Source organism: Sander vitreus, chromosome 13 (assembly GCF_031162955.1).
Source record: "Sander vitreus isolate 19-12246 chromosome 13, sanVit1, whole genome shotgun sequence".
In the NCBI taxonomy this organism is placed as follows: domain Eukaryota; kingdom Metazoa; phylum Chordata; class Actinopteri; order Perciformes; family Percidae; genus Sander; species Sander vitreus.
The window spans coordinates 14386470-14410144 of record NC_135867.1 but is presented as its reverse complement, the minus strand read 5'-3'; the positions used below and the strand labels follow the sequence as shown (position 1 = coordinate 14410144).

Genomic DNA, 23675 nt, shown 5'->3' with positions numbered 1-23675 from the left:
TGTCCTAAGGACACATATATGTATGCTTATGCATGTGTGTGAGAATATGAATGACTTTTAATTCGTTACTATATCTTACTTAGTGTTTCTTTTTGTGCATCTTTCAATAGTGATGGGGACTTCAAGTGTGTTCCCTTCTCCAAATGATCTATCAATCTTAAATGCATGGGTCAAAACCTCTGCATTACACAGTAGTCTGATATACTTTTAAAAGACAATCCATAGGTGGGAGATAACGCTGTCATTATGGAGTGTGGAGCACTGTGAAGTTTGAGTTACAGGGTGTCTTTGGTGCTCTGGGATGTGATGGGGGTAAAGAAATGTATGAGAAAATCATGTGCAACAACATGAGGGAGGGGGAGACAATAAGCTCAACTCAGAGCAGGAGGGAGGATTTTGGCTAAAGAGAAGGGTGTGTGTGGATGAAAACAGGACGTAATGGTATGGAAAACACAGTGAGGGAGTGGGTGGGTATGGGTGTGTGTTAGGGAGTTGGTATAAAAGCTCCCTCTCTCACTCACACTTCCATATCTCCTGTGTATTTTTTTTGAGGGGTGCAGTGTGTGTGTGTGTGCGTGTGTTTAAAAGACAAGAGGAGTGTGTGTGTTTGTGACCTTACAGTATTGAGGACTGTTAACCTCCCTAGGATGCATCAGCTGCTAGTGGTGACCTCAGTGCTGGTGGCACTCTGCTCTCTAGGGAGTGTGGATTCTTCAGCTTATGACAAGATAGTCACCCACAGTCGCATACGGGCCAGGAAAGAAGGGTAAGGACATGGGATGTGGGGGAGGCAGGGATAGAGAGATTGTGTAAGGGGAAAGAAAAGTGAGGTGACACATGCCAAACTAAGAGAACAATGTAGCAGCTGTTTTCAGTTTCTTATATAGAAGATACATGGCTATTTTAACAACCCTGATCAACATGTTTGTAAACATTTGTCTGCAGATGTAATTTATGAAAATTGCACATTTAGTAACACGCTGACCACATCTATGTATCAATATAAAGTGCTATAAATGTTAGGTTGTAAATCCGTGCTATGGCTTAAGGTGGTTTGAATCACAAAGAGCACTCGATCATGATTTGAGAAACAGGTCAGCCACATTGATGAAAATATTGATTCAAGCCATAATGGAAAGTTCAATATCGTCTCTCACATTCATTCACTCTTTTGCTGTAAATAATTTTCCCAATATGCTGTCAGAAATTGATTCTGAGTTAGAATTTGTCATTTAAGTTAAAGGAAGTATCTTTTTAAAGGGCTTTCACTAGCTTTCTGAAATTACCTTCTAATGAGAAGATTAAATAAGCATTTAAAGTATATTAAATATTAGTAGTTTCCTTAAACACAGTGAAAGCATTCATCGTTAAGAAGCATTTTACATAAGCTTTGGCATGTATAAATTACATTTTCTAATCGTTCTTCCTTCTTTACTTTACCTGTCTTTCTCCTCTTCCACCCTCACACTCCCTGCCTCACCTTTTCCTTTCAAAATCCTGCTTCTCCCTCATCACACATCCTCCTCCTCCTCCCCTCCCTTCTCTTACAGACCCAATGTGTGCGCTCTGCAGCAGGTCCAGGGGACTCAAAAGAAATACTTCAGCACATGTAGGAACTGGTACAAAGGCTCCATCTGTGGAAAAAAAACGTAAGTCTTGACCAAAAGATTGAATGGATCTTATTGCTACATGTTTTTATTTTATCTTTTTTTATTTGCCTATTATTTGCACAGAACCCAAATGACCTTACCCAAAGTGCAAACCACTCCCTGCTTCCACACATCCTGCACATAGACAGGAGTATTTCAGATAAGCATCTGTACTTGAGGTACCTGTAAACGTTTCGGTACTTATGGATTTCATCCTGCGCCCACCTCATCACTTGTTGGCCCCTTTGTTTATTAGCAGCAGAGGTCAGCTCTGTATGAGTTGCCTGATCCCTCAGGCTCTTTCCTTCTTAACACGTAGCTGTCTCACTTTCTTCGCTGAATCTTGATAAAAAAGATACAGGGTCCATGATAATGATGATTGAATATTTAAATTTCAAACATTTTTAAGATATCTTTTTAGGATTTTAGGGATTTCATAAACATGGAAAGAGAGAAGACCCAAAGTGCAGCATATTATTTCTTATGCATCATATCCAGTATCCGTTTTTGTCTTCATCCACCCCTCCCTTCCTCTCAAGTCTGGGCATGCTGTGCAGCCCGTGTTTGCTCTATTGTGGGCCTGTTGATGGTGTAAACGCTGCTCAACAGTGAATGATATCCCTCCGACACGTTTCAGGTGTGTGTGTGTGTGTGTGTGTGTGTGTGTGTGTGTGTGTGTGTGTGTGTGTGTGTGTGTGTGTGTGTGTGCAGTTGGGCAAAACGGAGGATGTATGGCAGCTCTAGTTTCACTAGATTTGGATTCTTGCCATGGGTAGTGTGTAATTTTTGATTTTTCAATTTGTGCTGTATGTGTGTGCATGCAAAAGAGTGTGTATGTGTCTCATACTGACTTTTGAAACTTTTTATTCTAAAGGCAAATTAGCCTGCACTTAAGTGCAGTTAAGCACTTTTCTGTGCTAAGGTCATTTTAGTTTAAGTGGAGAGTTTTCTGTCTCACTGCGGGACTGCAGCTGTTTCAGAATTCATATTTTTTTTTGCTGGTTGAAAAATGCCAAATATAAAGATAGCATTAAGGCAAAATTGTGCTACCAGCAGAAGAGTACAGTGCATGAATGATATATATTTGAACTTCTGCAAGACATTTAACATCTGTGGGCATGTTCTTGATGAATTGAGTGTAATATTTTCTTGTGAGTAATTATTAGAGTAAAAAATAAATGAAAATATGAAATATAGCCGCTGATGTTTTGATGGCGTGTAAGGCTCGACTGGAGCTGTGCACACACACACACACACACATATAACACAAGGGAACATAGCAGGAAGGTAAAGAAGGTTTTTTTAAGGTACCAAACACGTTTAATTTAGGGCTGTCAAACGATAAAAAAAATTTAATCGCGATTAATCGTTGAATTTCTACAGTTAATCGCAATTAATCGCATATTTTATCACATGATTAAAATTCTATTATTTTGCATTTCAGAACAGTTTTTAAGTACATATCAACAATCGAAAGCAATTTTTACCAGTGTATCTTGATTGGGAATCAAATGAATGCAAAGAAAGATACTTTATGAACTTGATTTTAATATTTGTAATTATTTATTTACTGTAAACAAAAGAAAAATGTGTGAATCTGTCATTATTGCACAATTACCTAACTAAAAAACTAAAAATCCCTATCCTTACTAGAGTCAATATAGTGTTTAGTAACTCCTAAATAATGTTGATTACTCACTGACATCCAGTGATCACCGGTTAATGAGACAGCGTTTGCAGCACTTTGCAGCAGTTCCAGTTGGGCTGCTTTCTCCGTGTGGTACAGGCTGTGTATCCGTGAAAACTACTGTCCCCCTCGACGACAACGAGACAGGTCAGAACATGCCAACCGTAGTACGTCTTTAAGACCCGAGTCCTCTACGATGCTGACAGGTCTGCAGTTAGTTGCCGCCCGTTTCGCAAGAGCTGTAGTAATTTTTTGGGATTTGGTTTCATCTACAGGTCGGCAAGTAGCATTCTCTGAAATAGTGCTTTGCCTGAGTGGGTAGCATGCTAGCGGGTAGCATCAACGTTAATAACTGTACTACTATACTTAGCTCCGTAGGTGGTAGCTCAAGCTTGACGTGCTTCTGTGATATTTTAATTCGGCTTTACACAATGTGCATATGGCTTTCGACTTGTCTACGAGCCGTCCGGGAGTTTTGGAAAATAAAAAGCGCCATTCAGGATTTCATTGCTGCTGTCTTTCTCCATCATGCCTGCAGCCTGTAGCAGCAGGGTGTGTTGCAAGGAAGTGGCAGCTTGATGGTAAGTAACGGTGCTACAAAGGGTAAAAATAGTAGCCTGTTAGGCACGACGCAAAGCCGAGTGAAGTGTAAAATAAATTAATAAATGCCGGCATGCGATTAATGCGATTAAAAGAAATGAGTCGCATTGCGTCGGCCCTTAATCGTGTCGCGATTAACGTGTTAACGCTGACAGCCCTAGTTTAATTGTTTTTGTCTGTCCTAGTCTGTATAAAGTAGTTAAAACAAGTATAAAGAAGTGTATTATGTACAGTTTAAATAAAACTGACTAATGTTAGTTATCATGTTAAATAATGTCTGCCTTCAGAAACAAACACACACACACAGCTTAATTGTTAAGAAACATGAATTCCTCTACATTTCACTGTTTTGACTTTTAGCAAATTGAGACTGAAACATTTATGGCACCATATCAACCATGAATTACAGTATACACAGATCCAATGAGTAAAATAACATTATGAAGAAAACAGACAAAGAACCTAAGCCATGTCAGAAAAAATTAGCTTTTCTCTCTCCTTCTGTCTGTTGTCACAGTGAGTACATTGTTCAGCAGCAGTGGAGGAAATCCACCCAGATGTGATTATGTCTGAGTTGGATTTGGTGTTGATGAAAGATTAGGAAAGGGTGTTTGAGTCTACAGTATGCCTATCTGGACCTTCTAGCGTACACTGCAGGCTGCTGTGCAAACAAGCTGGTGTTTAAACAAGTCTTGCGGGTGTAGCAGTTGAGGTAATACCTGGGCTAAATCTCTGAGAAACCACTATTACAAGAAAAAAAATAATGTTGTTGTGAGTTCAACCTGCAATGTGTTGCTCTAAGTCTCTACTCTGGAGTTGAGTGATACCATAGAGATTTCTTAATGCCTTCATTTCCACAAAGAACTCTTGAAGTGCGTTGCTGGAGGTTCAGGTGGAAGCGATAAGTGATGTGCTGAAGGTGGCAACACAATATGCAGTGAGCACCGGATATGTGCTTAATTTTTGGTTAAACCATTATAATGTGGGAAAAGTGGTAAAGTGCATTCCCACATATAAAAAAGGAAAACGTTTGCACAATATTTAGAAAGCCATTGGCACTAAAGGAAAGAAAAAGCACTGGGACACAAGAGACATTGTTACTGTAATTGTTACTTACATAACAGACAACAGACAACCCCACCTAGTGTTTGTGTGTGTGTGTGTGTGTGTGTGTGTGTGTTTGTGTGTGTGTGTGTGTGTGTGTGTGTGTGTGTGTGTGTGTGTTTATGCCCTGTGCCACATCTCCTCATCTGGAAGCCACATTGAACTGGTTCATGCAGTGACACTGCCAGAGGCCTGGTTTGCAGCGCGCTGGCTAGTTATCCCTCTCTGGTCTATACTGCATCCATTATCCTGTCAGAGCACAGCCGGGGAACACTGACTTCATACCTTCCCAACAGCCAGCTGTGCATGGATATTTATGTATTTTGCATTATAACAATTAGTGTCAACGCAAACAATATTTGACATAGAATGTCAAATACATATGTATATATATACATATGTGTGTGTTAAGTATAAACACACATTAGACACACGAATGCTGATTAAAGTAGATTAGAGCGGTTTGCCAAAACATGTGAGTCATTTTAGGGAGTTAAGGGAGAAAGTGAGTGATGCTGCTTGTGTGTGTGTGTGTGTGTGTGTGTGTGTGTGTGTGTGTGTGTGTGTGTGTGTGTGTGTGTGTGGCTATAAGGGGGTTCATTTGCTCTTGCATAATATATCACTACTGTTCATTTCTGAAAGGAAAGAAAACACTTACAGTACTTGTTTTGGACATGAACCCTGCAGAGAAAACACAAAGTTCATATAGAAACATAGTATTTCTATGGGAAAACAGAAGGCATGAAACTTTAAATCACTGCTCCAAACCTAACACAGCCTCAAACACACAGAAAGCTCCAACTGGAATCCATTAAGTCCTTCGGGTTAAACCCTAATTAAACTTATTCCAGGATTCAGGAACTACATGGCTGTTTCTGTGGTGGATCATTGTTCAGTGTCCAATGTTGACTCACTATTAGTTTGTTTGCATCTTGGAAGATTTGTGTTAGCTTGGGATAAATCCCAATAAAATGTCTGAATGTTTGATTACCGTCTATGGTTCATTTTCAGCAAAACTCTACTTGTAAAACATGATTTATTCCTCCATTAAACCTGAATTTTATAGAATACTCACTTGTGGCTCACACTGTAAATTAAATTACACCTCATTCTGTCATTCATAACATTGCGAACATTGTGAACCATAGAACCAATTGAGGAGCATGGGTCAGCTCAGGTCCTCCCAGCTTCCTGCCAGGATGTTTTTACTTCTTTGAGCTCTGTTTTCCCAAATGTTCATTAGCTGCTCCTTCCATCCACAATCTAAATCAATCACATGGTCACAAGAAGTCAACTGTAAGTCAAGATTTTGTTTTACTTGGAGACTTCCTTGAAAATTAGATTAATGGTCAAGAAAAAGTCTAGGGGGCGGCCGGCACCGCTGTCTGGCTTTCATGTTAACATACTTACATTATCTAGATGAATATCAATTATTCTGCAAAGCTCTAATTTCCATAGGAATGTGGTAGCTTCCCTTATGTTTCTGAGACTATGCCTGTAGAAATAATCCTTTACACGTATGTTTTTGTGCAGCCTTGCGCTCCTGTCTGAAATGTCTTCACCATTCTCAATCCAGACTCATCTTTCTCTCCCTCTTTGATGTCAATTCTGCTTTGTTAATCTGGCTTCTTTTGTTTCCTCAACTTGAATTCACATTCACATTGCATCTTGCTTGGTTTTATTTTATTTATAATTATAATGTACCCCCTCTGACACCATACAAACAATTTTTGTTTATTCTGTGGCTGAATTCCTTAATTTATTTTTTTCAAGATCAGCTAATTTACTGTATCACAGGTCTAACATATTTGTGCTTTTTCTTTGGAAGCTTGGTCCTATATGAATGCTGTCCTGGGTACATTAAGCTGGAGGGCATGAGAGGATGCCCTGCAGGTATGTGGCTCTCACCACAGCCCCTTTCTGGTCTTCTTTTCTTCCCAATTCAAAATTTCAATTCACTCGTACTATAGACTAGTCTGTTTCTGAGCAGGAACAAATTCTTTGCTTTCCCCCCAGTGGCTCCCATTGACCATGTCTATGGTACGCTGGGACTCGTAAAGGCTACAACCACTCAGCAATATTCTGACATATCCAAGCTGAGAGAGGAAATTGAAGGCAAAGGCTCCTTCACCATGTTTGCACCTAGCAATGAAGCCTGGGAGCAGGTGGAATCTGTAAGTAGAAGTAGTAGGGAATTCAAAAATAAAATAATGACTCACTCTTGACTGACGTTGTGATTTCCCCAGGATGTACGGTCTGCACTGGTGAGCAACGTGAACATCGAGCTGTACAACGCTCTTCATTTCCACATGGTGAACCGCCGTCTTTTGACCAAAGACATGAAGAATGACATGACTGTCACTTCCATGTACAACGACCTGGGGATCTACATCAACCACTACTCAAATGGGGTCAGTTTATGCACCGCGTTGAAATGCATTAGATCACATGAATACACGATTGAATGATGTCTATACAGGACTTCTGACCCCAATGATGCTGGTGGCTTAATAAAACATTTCCTCTCTTTGAAGATTGTAACAGTAAATTGTGCCAGGATCATCCATGGTAATCAGGTGGCCACAAATGGTGTGGTGCATGTCATTGATCGGGTCATCAGAGGTGTGGCCAACAACATCAAGGATGTCCTGGATGTCACCGATGAGCTCTCCTCCTTCAAAGTATGTAAAATAAGCAGCACTCTAAGCTGAAAATAAGTTACAAAGTCAAGATTACATTTGAGCAATGTGCTTGGAGTGGAATTTGTGTGTAAAACCCCCCGGATAAAACTGATTTAAAAACGGTATCAATTAGAAACTCAATGCTGCGAGCAAAATGTTTGAACCAGTTTAGTATCTCTTGGTATGACAAAATGTTACATGTGAAACACACATTTATCAACCTAACGTAGAAACCAGCGCAGATATGAGCGCAGAAATCCTTTTACGACAGGCTTCACGTGTGATTTATGAAACGTTCGTATCACACCAATCAGAGCATAAGAATGGTCGTACATTGATAACTGCAGCGGCTGGAAACGATCGTAATTTAAATATCACGCCCCAATATATTCTCAGTTTTGAGGCCTCGCCCCTACAATTTACGACATGGCGAGACGTAATCCGGCTAAGAAGTGGCACTTTTCAGAGGTGGAGATTGAAACCCTGATATCTCAAGTTCATTTGCACTTATGTTTGTAGATTTGGCAGCCTGAAAACTTATTATATTATGTTATTAAAGGCTGTAGAAAGAATGCGGAATGGAAAGAGATCACTGATGCAGTGAACAGTGTTGCCGTGGTAAATCGGACTCCAGCTGAAGTTTATTTAATTTATACATCCTTGACATATATATGCTATAGTCCTAATAGTAATATACAGGCTTATATTGCAATCTCTTAGGCTTACATGGTTTACCTATATTTAAATAAACACACAGTTGCGGAGTTTATGCAGTGTCTTTTATTTTACTTGTGTTTTTTTCATGAGTCAGAGCCAGGCAAAGGCTGTGAGAGAGAGCACGTGTCCTCTGCCCCGGTGCTGGACCACCACCCCGACCCTGTCTCCTGACAGCAGAGGGGCTGGAAAAACAAGCCGAAATAACTCGGCCAATGGCAGAAATAAATCGTTCACTTGTGGCCATTAACGACACTTTAAAAGAGAAACGAAAACCTGAAGAATAAATAAAAATGTTGTGCATCGTTATGTTTCCTGTATTGAGTATTATTGCCAAACATAACACTATACCTTTTAAATGCGAGGAATAATATCCTGTCTCACTCGTGTAGCCCGGCGAATAGAGGTCTTTTAAAAGAGCCAGATCTGCCATTGCTGATAAGTGATCAACTGATGACTTCTTCTTCTCCTGTTAAACTTTTTATATGCTGCACCGCAAGTCCACACTGACTCGAAAACTTGCGTACACGAGTTCAGACCAGACGTGAGATTTTATCGCAGCCTACGCTCACGTTCAAATTGATAAATCCCTTTCTTTGTGTAGAAATCAGCGTACGCCCGTCCTACGCCTGTTTTTGGTCGTACGCACGTTTCATAAATGAGGGCCACTGTGTTTACTTGTTCTTGTTACCCAGGCGGCGGCGTTGGCATCTGGTCTGATGGACAAGCTGGACGAGCCTGGCCACTATACTCTGTTTGCTCCCACTGATGAAGCCTTTGACAAATTGAGCCCAGGTTACATGGAGCGTATCATGGGAGACAAGGATGTTACTGCAGGTACATTGTACATGTGATACACTAATGATGACATAAACTACTTACATACATACTGTGCTTTGATTGATTTTGGTGTGCAGAGGTCTAGAGCACTTAAATATTTCTGCTGTTGCCGTGCTGTAGCCAACGTCAGCTGGTCAGGCGGTCTGTTCACCACTTTGGTTCGGAATGGCATATTTCAACGGTTGGATGGATTGCCATAACATCTAGTGCAGACTTTCATGGTCCCCAGAGAATAAATTCCTACTGACTTCAGTGATCTTTCCTCTAGCACCAGCAGTATATCAGAGTTTACACTTATCCAGTCAAATATCTCAACATCAACCAGATAGATTGGCACAAGGTTTTGTACAGACATTCATGGTTTGGGGATCCCCTAGCGCAAGTATTGGATGGACTACCATGAAATTTGGTGCAGACATTTATGTCCCCTTCAGGATTATTTGAAATCACTTTGGAGATCCCCTGACTTTTCATGTAGTGCCATCATTAGGTTAAAATTTAAATTAGTTTAAAGCTCCATTGTGTAATGTTTTGAGTTGATTCTTAGCAAAAAAACTAGGGCTGTCAATCGATTAAAAAATGTAATCTAATTAATTACATACTCTGTGATTAATTAATCGCATATATAATTAACGGTGCCTGAACCGATTTTTTAAGAAAGTAAAAAAAGAAAAGAAAAAAAAAGGGTACTAAATAACAGTCGGTGACATTAAAGAATGGCTTGTTTATTGCTAAGGCCATATGGTCAAAATGAAATGATTTAATAATAATGTATAACAATAACAATAACTTATTTCACTAGTAAATTGCTGTTGAACGACAAAAACAACAACCAGATGGGAAAAGGACATTTACAATAACTTCAAATGCACCACGAGGCTGTAGTTTACCAGTTTAATTGAACGCACCGTCTGTGTTGTTTCTCCGACGGCAGCTGCAGATTGTTACATACCGGTGTTGAATCCTCTACAGTAAAACACAGTCAAACTTTACACCGTTTAGCGTCAGCATGTTAACTGTGTTTAATCCAGCTACTAGCTAGCGGTAGGCTAACGTTAGCTGCTGTCGAGTATAGTGTTAACTAGCGTCACGTGCAGCGGGGTTTGTGTTGCCTGTATTGTCTGTTTCAGAGCATCAGAGAGAAGCGCAGACATATCAGTGGCACCAGATTTCGGTAGCCAGGGTTGGCAGGAAGAAGATTTTTACAAGTAAATGTTCCAATTAATGATCCAGGCAGCACATTCTCGTCTCCCTCCTTCATTTTACAGTCCAATGGTGGCTAGAACGGCTCCGGGTCAAACATCAATATGGAATGAATTAATCTGCGTTATTTTTTTTAACGCGTTATTTTGACAACCCTAAAAAAAAAAACTTTGTTCTTTCACAAATATGTGCTCATTCATGTGTAATTACTTCCACCAACTAATCAAAGTATTCTCGTAAGCGTAGCATCTGCCATTCAGAATCATTCAGACTTGCTCGTATGTATTCTGCCATGTTGCGCCTCCATCTTTAAAATACATTAGCCAAAGAGGGACATACCTCTGCCTTTCGCGCTTTTACACTCAAAGGGGAGATTACTCGCGACTGCCGGCAGACTTGAAAGCCTGTTGAAGATGGAGGATCACGCTGATACTTAACTAATATTAGCTTGCATTCGTTTAGGAACCTTATAGCTGATGTTAGCAATAAAATGGTAACAAAATAACGAAAACGTAAAACTATTATTACACTGGAAGGAACACTCACGGACAAAGTCGTACTTCTTGGAATAATACGGCCACCGTAGGAGTTAAAATGCGATCGGAATGGGAGGGGCTAGAAAATAATATTCAGTTGGTCATATACAATGACAATGACACCACTAGATGGGAGAAATTCTTACACAATGTAGCTTTAAGACTAAATACTCGTAACACTAATGATATTCTCACTAGCATCAGCTGTACTTTGTATTTAGTGGGGGGTGGCAGGTTAACAAGGGGGCATTTTGGTCACCTTTTTAAGAAGGGGGATGGCGTCCCCCCTCATCCCCCCTCAAATCAGTACAGCATCACAGAGCCACTAGCATGGCTGAAGACTCTTATTCTGGTTGTTGTTGATCATTTAACGTGTAACATTCATTTGACCTGAAGTAAACTTTAATCATGTTGACAGTTTATTTCAAAACTAAACTACTGAAACCATCTTCCAAACCCATTCTGCAAATTCCTCCCAAAAGCATGTCTACACCTAGATAACCATCAAATTATCAGAAGCAAATGAGTAGACACACACTCACACACACAAGCATGTCGACAAACCACACAATGAAACCGGCAAACTCATGTCTCCACAGTGGCAGCTTATCTGTCTATTTGCTGAGTCACTGGCATGCCAGGATCGTCTATTAGCATGAAGCCAGTTTGCGCTGTCCTCAGTGAGTGGCTCCCTCTGGGGACGCAATACAACCTCAGATAAATTCTCAGATACTTGGCAAACAGGCTTTCCTGACCAACCATGGAAGCCTCCAAAGTAAAGATGATATGAAGCCTTGTGCCTTGTTTTTTCAAGGGAAGGTTTGAGCCAAAGAGTAGTTTGGCTGGCAGTGCGACACTGATTGCATTTGAATTATTGTGGGTTTGGCAGGGTTTTTCATGTTGTCATTGCATTGCTTTAGCAAGCCAGTTTTGCTGGCTAAGTTTGACAGTTGGACTCAGTCAGAGGTGTAATCACATATCTTAATGTTGACAGAAGTTCCTAAATATGTCTAAAAGAGTTGAAAGAATATGTGTGTCCTTGTGCATAAGTAATGATTGTCACTATAAACATCAGATTGTGTAACCAGAGTACAAAAATATTTACAGGCAACCCACAAAGTATATTAAAGTGTGCAATCTGATCAACGGCTGTGTGTGTTTGCCAACTCTATCTTTCTCCCACTTCATCCCACCTACTCAGCCCTGGTGAACTACCACCTGTTAAAAAGTGTCCAGTGTTCTGAAGCAATCATGGCAGGGTCAGTGTATGAGACCGCAGAGGGCAGCACCATAGAGATGGGCTGTGATGGCGATAGTTTGACGGTCAATGGAATCAAGATGGTGCTGAAGAAGGACATTGTCACCACTAATGGCGTCATCCACTTAATTGACCGGGTGCTCATCCCTGACTCAGGTGAAACACATGATGAATCCAACTTCTCCCTCAGCAAATTCTAACATTTGTTGAAATCATTTGGTAAAATATGATCATTAACAAGTTATGTTTATGTGATTCATATCAGCCAAGGACGGGATGGAGCTAATGGGAGACTCCCAGAGCACGTTCACTGACATGGTGTCCGAATTGGGCTTAGCCGCTGCCATGGGTCCGAAAACAGAGTACACACTCCTTGCTCCCGTCAACACTGCCTTCACTAGTGAGTTGAGATTAAGAGAATTGACCTTGAGCAAGGATGTAAAAGAAAAGTCTTATGTTGTCTTTCACAGATCAAAAATATGCTAACTCATTTTATACTTTTCACTACTAAGATTTTTTAAAGCACACACAGAAGGAAATGTTTAATTTTAAATCTGTAACTGTTCTGTGTGTTTGTCAGAAGAGGTGATGTCAACAGACCAGAGCCTGCTGAGATACATTTTGGAAAACCATATCTTGAAGCTGAAAGTTACACTGAGTGAGCTCTACAATGGACAGCTGCTGGAAACACTGGCTGGAAAACTGCTCCGAGTCTTCATTTACCGCACTGTGAGAACTCTGTGTTCCTCTGTGTGTGTGTGTGTGTGTGTGTGTGTGTGTGTGTGTGTGTGTGTGTGTGTGTGTGTGTGTGTGTGTGTGTGTGTGTGTGTGTGTGTGTGTTTGTGTGTGAATTGTTGCATTAGAGAGTCAACCAGAGTCATTAAGGAACAGGAAAATAAGATAAATAAAAAGTGACGGAAAGACAATGGAGAGTGTTTGCCTCCATATTGGAAATCTGAAAGCCATTACTGTGCCCCTTACCAAGTGTTAACATGATTTTGCTGTCTTTCAACTTTAAGCAAATGTAATAAAACAGCTAATAAGTCAAGCTCTAGCAGATGAAGTGTGTTTCTGCTCTGCTGGTTCAGATATTAGAAACAGCTGGGTTAAATTTCCTCACAGAAACTTTTGTATTGTATCTTTTTGATTGATTGCAATCAAACAGTGCAGTGTGACAGCTCCCTCCCCTGACCTTAATAGTTACCAGATTTGTACAGGGACTTTTAGACCTGTAAACCTGCTCTCTGAATGTTCTTTCTTTGTTAGGCCGTGTGCATAGAAAATGCATGTATGGTGCGTGGCAGTAAAGAAGGAAGCAAAAGTGCCCTCCATGTTATGAAGTCCATCATCAAACCGGCCGAGAAAACGATCTACGAGCTCCTGATTGCTGATGGACGGTTTAAGTAAGAACTGTCTTATTTTTTACTGTACTTGTTAATACTAATCAGGTTGGATGTAATCATTTTTTATTTGTTGTTTTTAATACATTTGGTTTCCTGACAATAGAATTTGCAAACCATACCATTTTCTTTGGCTCTGTGACAGATATTGGCACCAGTTGAGTCTGATGATGAATAACTGAGGCAGCAGATGTGTGAGTTAATGGGACCACACAAGTCTCACTCAAATTCCAACCCGAAGTCCATCATATTACAATCCCTAAAGCCACAATCCTCCTGTCTAAAATGAGCAACACACTCCGGTTTTTGGTGCAAACGTGACATATCGTCTCCTTACAGCACAGAACTCATTATGCCATTATAGCCGGAGCTGTTCTTCTCCTGGTGGAGAAGTTGATGTCTTGACTGGCTGACATTTGTGCAGTCTGAAACACAGTAGTTTACCATGATGAAAAACAGAAAATGACAACATAACTGCCTCAAAATGTATTTTTATTATTTCTTATTTCTGTCTTTTTGAATTAAATGTCGTAAAAAACATCAATATTATCATTTCCATTGATCCAAAATGCATATTGCTCTTAAGTTTAAGCTTCTTTTCACTCCTACAGTACTGTACTATATGCTGATTGTGTAAATTGATGACTCTCTTCTTTACTTTTTTTGTTTTATAAATGTAGGATTTTCCTGTCGCTAATGGAGACAGCAGGTCTGACTAATCTGCTGAAGCAGGAAGGCTCCTACACCATCTTTGCACCAACTGATAATGCCTTTAGTGACCTCAGTAGAGAGGACTTGGCTCTGCTCAAAAGTGAGTACTCCACTGAAATGAACGCACATCCACATCCTTTCATGCATTGGTGATTGCTGTTAAAGGAGAATTCCGGTCGATTTCAACACGTAGTTCTGTTGTTTGTAAATTTGGAGTGCTGTCAGTAGCAAGAAAAACTAAAACAATCAGCGCTGCCTACACCGTGTTATCCTCCTGCTAGCGTTAGCACCCAACAGGCTTAAACAGGGCAAATTTTAAACTTGTTTTTAGCCTCTTAACATGTTCAAAATGTCATTAAAGGTGCCTACCCATGTGAAGTGATTCCTTCTGAGTGAACACAGTGAAACTGACTGCAGGAGATGTGAAAGAAATGCATGACAGTTCTGCTTATTCAGCTCTGTTTAGTTCCGGTGTTGAGACGGCAGTTTAGAGTGCTTAGGGACCGTCTACAAACTACAACAAAAGAGATACAACAAAAATATGTAGGCTATTAATTTAATGATTAAATAAGGTAGTGTCTCCAAACTTACCTCAATTATAACTTGCCTCCTGTTAGTTGTACTACAGCACTTACTTTTAAAAAATAAGGATATGCCTATTTTTGAAAATATGTTTGCATCTCTTTTCGGTGTTGTAGTTTATAGACGGTCCCGAAGCACTCCTTGCAGTATCAACACCGGAACTAAACAGAGCTGAATTAGCACAACTTTTATGCATTTCTTTCACATCTACTGCAGTCACATTCACTGTGTTCACTCAGAAGGAATCACTTCCCCGGGTCTAGACACTTTTAATGACATTTTGAACATGTTAAGAGGCTAAAAACAAGTTTAAAACTTGCCCTGTTTAAGCCTGTTGGGTGCTAATCCTTGCAGGAGGATAACACGGTGTAGGCAGCACCGATTGTTTTCGTTTTTCTCGCTACTGACAGCACTCCAAATTTACAAACAACAGAGCTATGTGTTGGAATCGACCGGAATTCTCCTTTAAGCTAGTTTTGTTCTGATTTAAAGTTATATAATGCAGGGTGAGGAGAGAAAAAGAATGCTAGTTGTCCTGTACAGGAAGTAAATCATGTTTACCTCGTGTTGTCATTGACAGGTGATCTGAATGCTTTAAGGATCATTCTGCTGTACCACTTTAGTAATGGCATCTTCATCAATGGTGGATTAGAGGGAGGAGTTACCAACTTGCTCAAAACCCTCCAGGGCAACAACCTGCAAGTTATTTCTGTATGTATAATCAGCCATCATTTGAGTGTACATCTGTGTCAACAATCAAACAACCCATTAGAAAATACCTATTTCAGCATGTGAAATTCGACACATAAAATGTTGCTTTTTGAGTAAGATGTGCAACCATGATTATACTCTACAAACTAGTTGACTGGCAGCCAGATTTCAACTCCTGCCCATGTTTGATTAAAAAATACACTCTGGGAAAGAAGCAGAGGAGATCATATCCAAGGGCTTATTCTTCCTTTAAGAGCATATTTGTATTATGTAATCAAGCTTTAAATGACATTAACACACATTATTTTGTCCTTCTTCAAAGCCTCCATTGTGAGACTTAAACCCAATCTTTCCCCATGTTCTCATTTAAACAATAGCATCAAAGAGCCAGTGCTATATCTTCAAAGCTTGATATATCTGGAGTAAGGCCAGAAGTAATAAGCAGAAAAGTAGGAATGGAAGGAACAGAAGGAATAAGCTTCCTGTCATTTCCAAAAAACGCCCACTCTCGGTATTCACCCGCCATTCCCCACCTCCCATCTGATGCCCTCCACCTGCCATTTTTCTCTGTCTGCTTGCTCTTGCTCGTCAGTCTTCATGACAGCTTTATCATCATTTCATCCATTACCTCAATTTTGCCCTCCGTCTCTCTCCTATTGTGCTGATCAGGTTATCAGCTATGGACAATGATTCAGGGAAGCATTAGGTTTTTTTAAACTTGACTGATGTGGCTCAGTTCAGTGGGTGAGAGGGGGAGCTTGTAGGCAGAGGAGAAGGGAAACCCTTTCCCTTACTGGCTCAGCATGCCCACCTTTAGTCACCTCCACCTTAGATTGCAGGAATTGAATTCTTAGCTGTCCCTTCCAACTACAGAGCACACTGCCTTGGATTCATAATAAAACCTCTTATGTCAAACAATTTCAAAATGGTCTCAGTACGGTATATATTATTTCGACAGTAATGGACGTAGCTCACAAAATAAGAATGTGTTTATTGATACGCTTTAAAAATACGTTTTTTTTCCCAGGTAAACAACTCCATTCATGTCAACTCTGTGGATGTGCCGGACAGTGACCTGATGGCAACAAACGGTGTAATCCATGTGGTTAAGAATGTTCTCTATCCTGCGGGTGAGAACAGCAGACATTATTATACAATCATGCAATGTGCACTCTGTGCTGGGATGCATTATCTTATGTTCTTTTGATGATGTTTATTCCTTACAGACCTTCCTGTGGGCCGCCAGGATCTCCTGGTCCTCCTGAAGAAGCTGATTAAGTACATCCAGATAAAGGTAGAGAAAGCAAAAATGCACGTGTCTGAATATAGATCACAGAGGATTTTTCTATTATCCTGCGTGTCTTATAACTTCCATTCTTTTATGCTTTTTGTTCATTAGTTTGTTTCTGGATTTTCTTATGCTGAGATCCCACTCACCTTCATTAGTAAGTTTTTTTTAACACCATTGTTACTGCATGACGGGTGAATATTATTGCATCTGCAACAACTTAAAACTACTTATGTTACTTCACAGAGAGGACCATCACAACTACACATTATGTTGAAACAGGTAAGACACTATTTTTGGTAAAGTGGTGATTATAAAATGCATGACTGCCTTTAAAACCAATTAATGTCCTTTGTTCAAAAATGAGCATCTGTTCTTAAAGTGAAATCCTTCTTGCATATTACATGCATGTCATTGCTCCATTCTGGCCTCTTCCATGGCTCTCTTTGTTGTTCCTCTGATTATCCACTCTCACTATTGCTATAAGTCCACTTGGACCTCTTGGCGTGTTTAATCAGTTCCTTTAGGGATGAGGTAATTAGGCTGCCAAAGCATAACAGGGACCATGGAGGACTCTTGGATGTTGTCCATTCAGTTGGGCTGAGTCCAGTGTACTATTACAAAGATGGGAGCATGTCTTCATGTGTTGGGTAACATAGGAGAGATGAAGTCCGATTCTTCAAAGGTAATTGGCCCAATTACACAGATTGTAGAGCTGGTGAAGGTTTGGACCTCTGGGGCGGTTTCATTTTTAGGGGTTACAATTTTATGCAATTAAATTATGGAAATACAAATGTCGTACTTATGTACAATTTCTATTTTCCACAATTTTGTTCAAGGCTTATTCAATTTTGTTTTCTTCTTAAATAGGATGAGTGACTCATCTTGGTAAAGCAAACAAACTATTCCTCATATTGATATACTGCATATTAAGAAGTTTAAATATAAATGGCACTAATTTAAATTCCAAGAGGTTGTAGTTTTGATCCGTACAGGACTTAAAGAAATTATAAAAATGATAATGATAAACTGCTTTAAGTTGTCGTAAAACCATGCAGAATACACACTCTCACTTTGTACATACACATGCACACACACACATACACACATAATTATAAATGACATTATTATATTATATTTACAGTTCAGATAAAAGATGGAATTAACTCTTATCTGTATCATGTATCCTTGTAGGAGTATAAACGATATTAAGCATAAATAACCCAAATCTCTTAATTACAGTACTTTGTTTGAAAGACAGACATGAGTCTGGTTCTGATTACTGGACTAGGCCACGTATTAAGGGTCCTCAGGCCAAATATTAAAAAGCCTCTGATACAAGCACACATCTGCTAGCTTTCATCTCTTTATAGCTCATACGAAGACTCACATTACAGTAAACAATCATCGCTCAGAAGAAGAAAATATAAAAAAGAGGAGTTGTAGGATTTTACAGAAATATCTGGCCCCAAATGGGAAAGGATTATCCTTTTGAATAATTTTCAAATCAGTAGACAAGATTTCTTTAAATACCAAAACTTGTAAATGTTAGATACAATATAAACATGTCTGTAACGTGATGCTTCAAACTCAACAAGGAGAGCAGAAAATAAAATCTGTCCATCGGGAGCAGCTTACTTGACCATGGAGCGTAAGAGAAGTAGTTAATAAAGTGATGCAATCTAATATCTAACACACATCAGACCATTTTGTTCTGCATGCTTTACATACTGCACCTACAGCCTCCTTTGCTCATAATATAGAAAATGTGGGAGTGTTCAAAAGATAATATTTCTATCATTCTTAATCTTACCTCTCCCTCTCTGCAGTCCCTGATGTAACAAAGGTGACCAGAGTCATTGGGGGAGACCCATCTGTCACCAAGGTGACCAGAGTCATCGATGGGGAGCCTTCACTCACCACGGTAACCAGGGTCATTGAAGGACAGCCTACCATTACCAAGGTCACAAGAGTCATCGAGACAGAACCAGTAGTCACTAAGGTGGTTGTCAAGGGGGAGCCTGTGATCACCAAGGTAACCAGGGTCATCGAGGGAGATCCTTCCTTCACAAAAGTAACCAGAGTCATCGAGGGAGACCCTTCCCTCACAAAAGTAACCAGAGTCATCGAGGGGGAGCCTTCACTCACTACGGTAACCAGGGTCATTGATGGACAGTCTACCAATATCAAGGTTACAAGAGTTATTGAGGGTAAGTTCCTCAACGTTTAAGAACGTTCAAACCATTCATATTTTGAGAGCAAATGATACGTTAGATAATCTAATGTGAACATTACAAAAGGTCCGATAGATTTGATGACACAACATGTTTTATTTAACGCAGGTGGAGATCCTGATGCAGATGGAAACACAGGTCAGTTTCTCTTAACACATTCCCTCCCTTGAAGAGCATGATCGTGTAGATCTAAGAACTCTCATGCATCTTATAACAGCTCTTTTAACAAATGCATCCACAGTCCTGTTGACCACTTTTAACTGAGCATCATAATCTAATGTGAATTTCACGTTTTCTTGGTGATCATCAATTGAGTCATCAGACACATTATTTTCATGGTGTACATTATCTTAGCCTTAAAAGCACATGTTTGTGTCATTAATGGATGCTTTGTAGATACATTTATTTGGAAATCATAACCATTTTTCAAATGTATAAATGTTAGACTGTAAAAGCTACGCTATTCGTTGAATAATCATTTATCTCAAAGTCACAAGCATTGTTTTGGCTGACAATCTTGTTTTCCAGCTATTTCTTTATTTTTAAGGCTAGCAGTTTGGCTTACCTCTGGTGGATTAAAGACAAACCAAACACCCATGTGGTTAAGTCCTGCTCCGCTGTGGTTGGCTAAGTGCTAAGAGCCAAAGTTTCTGTTGCTGCTTGAGCTTGTCTTTTCAGTTTCTCAAGTTCTTGATCAGCATTCAGAATTATACATATGACCTGATTAAAACAAATTAGAATCTATTACTTTAAACTGGTTGATATTTCTGGTGTCATTTTCTCCCCAAGTTTCACTATTACAGTAGCTAGTTTGCAGCAAACAAAAAGGACATCCACTAAAGGCAGTGGCTAAAAGCCAGTAAGAACTATTTATATTCACCTGTCTGCCAGTGGCATCATGCCACAAATGTGAAGCTGCTTATATGGCTGCAATATTAATCAACAAAGACACAACTAAATAAATGTAGGATTGTATAATCACCTCCCCATTGGCTGCTAATGAAGATGAGCAATGTCAGATTTACCCAAGCAGACCTTGTATTGGCAACTGGACCCTTAGACTGGATCTATTCATCTATCCAGGTAAATCCAAAGGACCACAAACAATGTAACAATGTAACTCCCAGTATTTTAAATCATCCTGAAGAAAAACAGTTAAAGGACAATTCCGGCGCAAAACGAACCTAGGGGTTAATAACGGATGTGTACCCACTCTGTCGTTCTACAAAGTACATACAAAGTTCTCAATGCTTCGGTTAACATGTAGGGACCCTCACTACGCTACCGTTGAAGTTTGGTGATATTTTGAGCCTTTTTAGTGGTATAAATAGCGATTTGTGCCCCGAATACTAGAGTTGTAAGCTAACCAGCGGTCCGTGCTAGTTTCGTTCAAGCTACAAACACAATCAATTAGCATGAAAACATGTCCCAGAGAACGACAGAGTGGTTACACATCCGTTACTAACCCCTAGGTTCGTTTTGCGCCGGAATTGTCCTTTAATTATGATTACACTAACTGCTCCATTTTCTTATTCCAAACAGTCCTACCTAGGTATATTTTGAAGTAGGAGAATGAAGTAGGCCAGACAGAAAAACGTTAATAGCTGGTGCAGTTATGTTGCTTTACTGGCTGCTGCAATGTTGAGGGGAGCATCACAAATCCTCTGTAATAACATTCTCCAATAATGGACAGCCAGACATGTTTTACACAGAGAACACTTTGTTTAATGTGTTCTATAGGATTGTACAGTATATTATGACAAGCTTTGGCCAGCCACCATTCAAAACATCACAAGCTCATTCTGGTTTATGATGTTTGTATTGGCTCAGTAATGATGCCACAGAGGAAGGAAGTTCATTTTGACAGACCATCTTCTGGTTAGGCTCACATCATGACATAAAGATAAGGCCATTGTGCACCATTATTTGGATGTCCATCTTATCACTTATCCATCTGATTTCATCTTTTCGTCAGTGTTCTTGTCTCTCATGCAAGAATCCCATCCTATTACCCATTCTCTGTCTAATTCAGATGTGATGTGTATGTGTGAGCAGTGTACAGTGTGCAAATTATGATGTGTAATTTTAGGGTGCCCAACTCGGACCACTGGGCAATTGCCTTGTATGGGTGCAGGTGAGCTTTAGGCTGGTTTCACCTACAACTGCTTCACTGGTGTCTTGCAGCTTAGTTTGCGGGCAAATCATTTCCTCTCTTTTTCTGAGCTGAGCGCCCCCCTGCACACATGTACTTTGCACCCTGTGAGTGTGTGTATGTGTTCATACTGCACAACTGTGCTCGACTTTGTGTTGGCGGTGGCGGAGGAGGTGTTTTACGGGATGTATGTGCCTGTCAGTCTGTCCGTCTGTCAGTCAGTACAGTTGCTAAGTCGTTAAATGACTTTAAACACCCTTCTCCGCTGCCGGTCTGAAGGTGGAGCCAGACACACCACGGCGAACGAGCCTTTTATCATTGAGGGTAGGGTCTTCTTGCACAAACTCTTCATACAAAACAGGTTTCTTTAAAATGTTTTGTCCTTTTCTACTTGAAGTAATCATGTTTACAAATCTGCATTGAAGATAAGTGGTTACTTTAAGGTGTAAAAGAGAATGAAATGCATTTTTTTAAGTAATGTAACTTCATACTTGATTTTGTATGTGAGAGACAAATTGTTCAGCATTTTGGATCTAATGGGTTTGTTTTGAACGTTCAGGCCCAGACTTCTCTAAGATCACCACCATCCACGGCGACCCAAATCTGATCGATGAGGAATCAGAGCGAATTACCAAACTCATTCAAGGTGAATACGCATAACTGCAGATCTGTGTGTGTGTGTGGTGTGTGTGGTGTGTGTGTGTGTGTGTGTGTGTGTACCCACATGCAGCGATTACCTGTGTTGTCTCTTTGTTTTACAGAGGGAGGTAGATTTGCTGCTGCAAGGAAAACTCCAGGTAAAAGCATAGTTGGTTGAGGACACATTTGTCAGCACCAATGTTGGATTGGACTAAAAAGAGTCTGTCAAAAAACACAGCCTCATATGAAAATATTCATAGAAAAAGTCTCTAACCACCAATTTTTATTTTACTCTTTTCACTTTTTTCTGTTCCATTATATACCTTTAAGTCCTTCCACCTATTCTTCATGTCTCATATCTTTCCACCTTGACATGTTACCTTTTGTCCTTATCTTCATTCACACTTTTGATTCCCTCCATTAACTCTGCCTTCTCTTTTACAGCTGGGATGAGGAGGAGAAGGCTGGGCAGGCGTCCTTACAAGCCAAGGGAGTGAATCCAATAGAGATAAAAACACCTTTGGGCTCACCGCAGAGACTGAATGCATCTCCAGTGCTCCTGGACGAGCGCTGGAGGATTGAAAAACTGTGGACCAATAGGGACAGATCAAATCAATCTAGCTATTTCTTTGTCTAAACCACCAGTAAGAATGATTGTTTACTATTCCATCTGGACCATACTGTATGTGATAGGCATGATGCGTAATAGCAAAGCAATGAAATTAGAATACCTTCCAGTAAGTAATGTACGTATGCAAGGGAAATATGGACTTTTGCCATGGGGTAGATGGTGTGTAAAGTAAAATTTTTTCTACCACTGAGAGATTTAAAAAAAAAAAAGTTAGCTTTTTTTTTAATCATGTCACTTTGTAAACGGATGGCTTGGGACAATTTTTTTATGCTTTTTATGGTGCTCGCATTCTGTACAATGGATGCATTTGAATGAATATGATAAATGAAACGGTATTTTGCTGCCATTAGATGCTGTATTGAATCTCTGTAATTTACCACATGGATATTAAAAAATACAATTCATTTTTATACAGTTTTCAGTAATTCTTTTCAGCTTCTGTGATTGTTTTTATTCGAAAAACCTAAATGTGTAATGCTGTTGAATGTGAGTCAGACATGTGTATGTCCTTTTACAACTATGCTTCACAATCTTATATTTGTTTTAACCTAAAAAAAAAAAAAGTGGTAAATAAAATGTGCATAGTGACTTCAGAATACTAATTTTTATTTGTGTCCATTGTCCAAACAGATCTAATCTTCATTACAGTAATGTTACCTTTCCATATTGCTACCTGCCTCAACACTATTGAAATTGACATTTTCCCAGTTGCAAACTGATTATTCCAACACCACATGAATGCAGCACAAATGCCCTATCTCTCAATGTTGACAAAAGTGAAAAATACATGATTTGGATTCGCTCAAAAATGTAATGGGTTTGGCACATGCTACAGACAAACCCATATTTTTTATTCCCATATGATCCTAAACCGAAGTTCCATTAAACATAAAAGAATACTGTATTTTTTGTCCACAATTTCTTTATAAAATTATTTTATGTCTAAGTTTATGAGTCATAAGTTCACAAGTTTCATACCTTTTCAAAATAATTTTCATATTTAATATATTTTGTATCTCTTGCATTACATAATTCTCTCACATGATATAATGTTT

At 39.6% G+C, this 23675-nt stretch overlaps 1 protein-coding gene across 3 annotated transcripts; it reads left to right on the top strand.

Moving 5' to 3' along the window:
• Nucleotides 1–518: 518 nt before the first annotated feature.
• LOC144527373 (periostin-like) lies at nt 519–23216 on the top strand. Of its 3 annotated transcripts, none has more exons than XM_078265324.1 (23): nt 519–766; nt 1551–1649; nt 6869–6933; nt 7057–7214; nt 7287–7451; nt 7575–7721; nt 9131–9272; nt 12216–12428; nt 12538–12672; nt 12856–13001; nt 13539–13675; nt 14353–14483; nt 15546–15676; nt 16704–16806; nt 16903–16970; nt 17076–17121; nt 17211–17246; nt 18794–19174; nt 19307–19336; nt 21630–21674; nt 21910–21996; nt 22112–22147; nt 22434–23216. In XM_078265324.1, exons 1-23 carry the CDS (start codon nt 648–650, stop codon nt 22484–22486), a joined length of 2673 nt encoding a protein of 890 aa, XP_078121450.1. In that variant the 5' UTR covers nt 519–647; the 3' UTR covers nt 22487–23216. The 3 variants fall into 3 exon arrangements, with proteins under 3 accessions (XP_078121450.1, XP_078121449.1, XP_078121451.1); XM_078265323.1 differs by having other exon boundaries at nt 12853–13001; XM_078265325.1 differs by lacking the exon at nt 21630–21674 and having other exon boundaries at nt 12853–13001.
• Nucleotides 23217–23675: the final 459 nt, after the last annotated feature.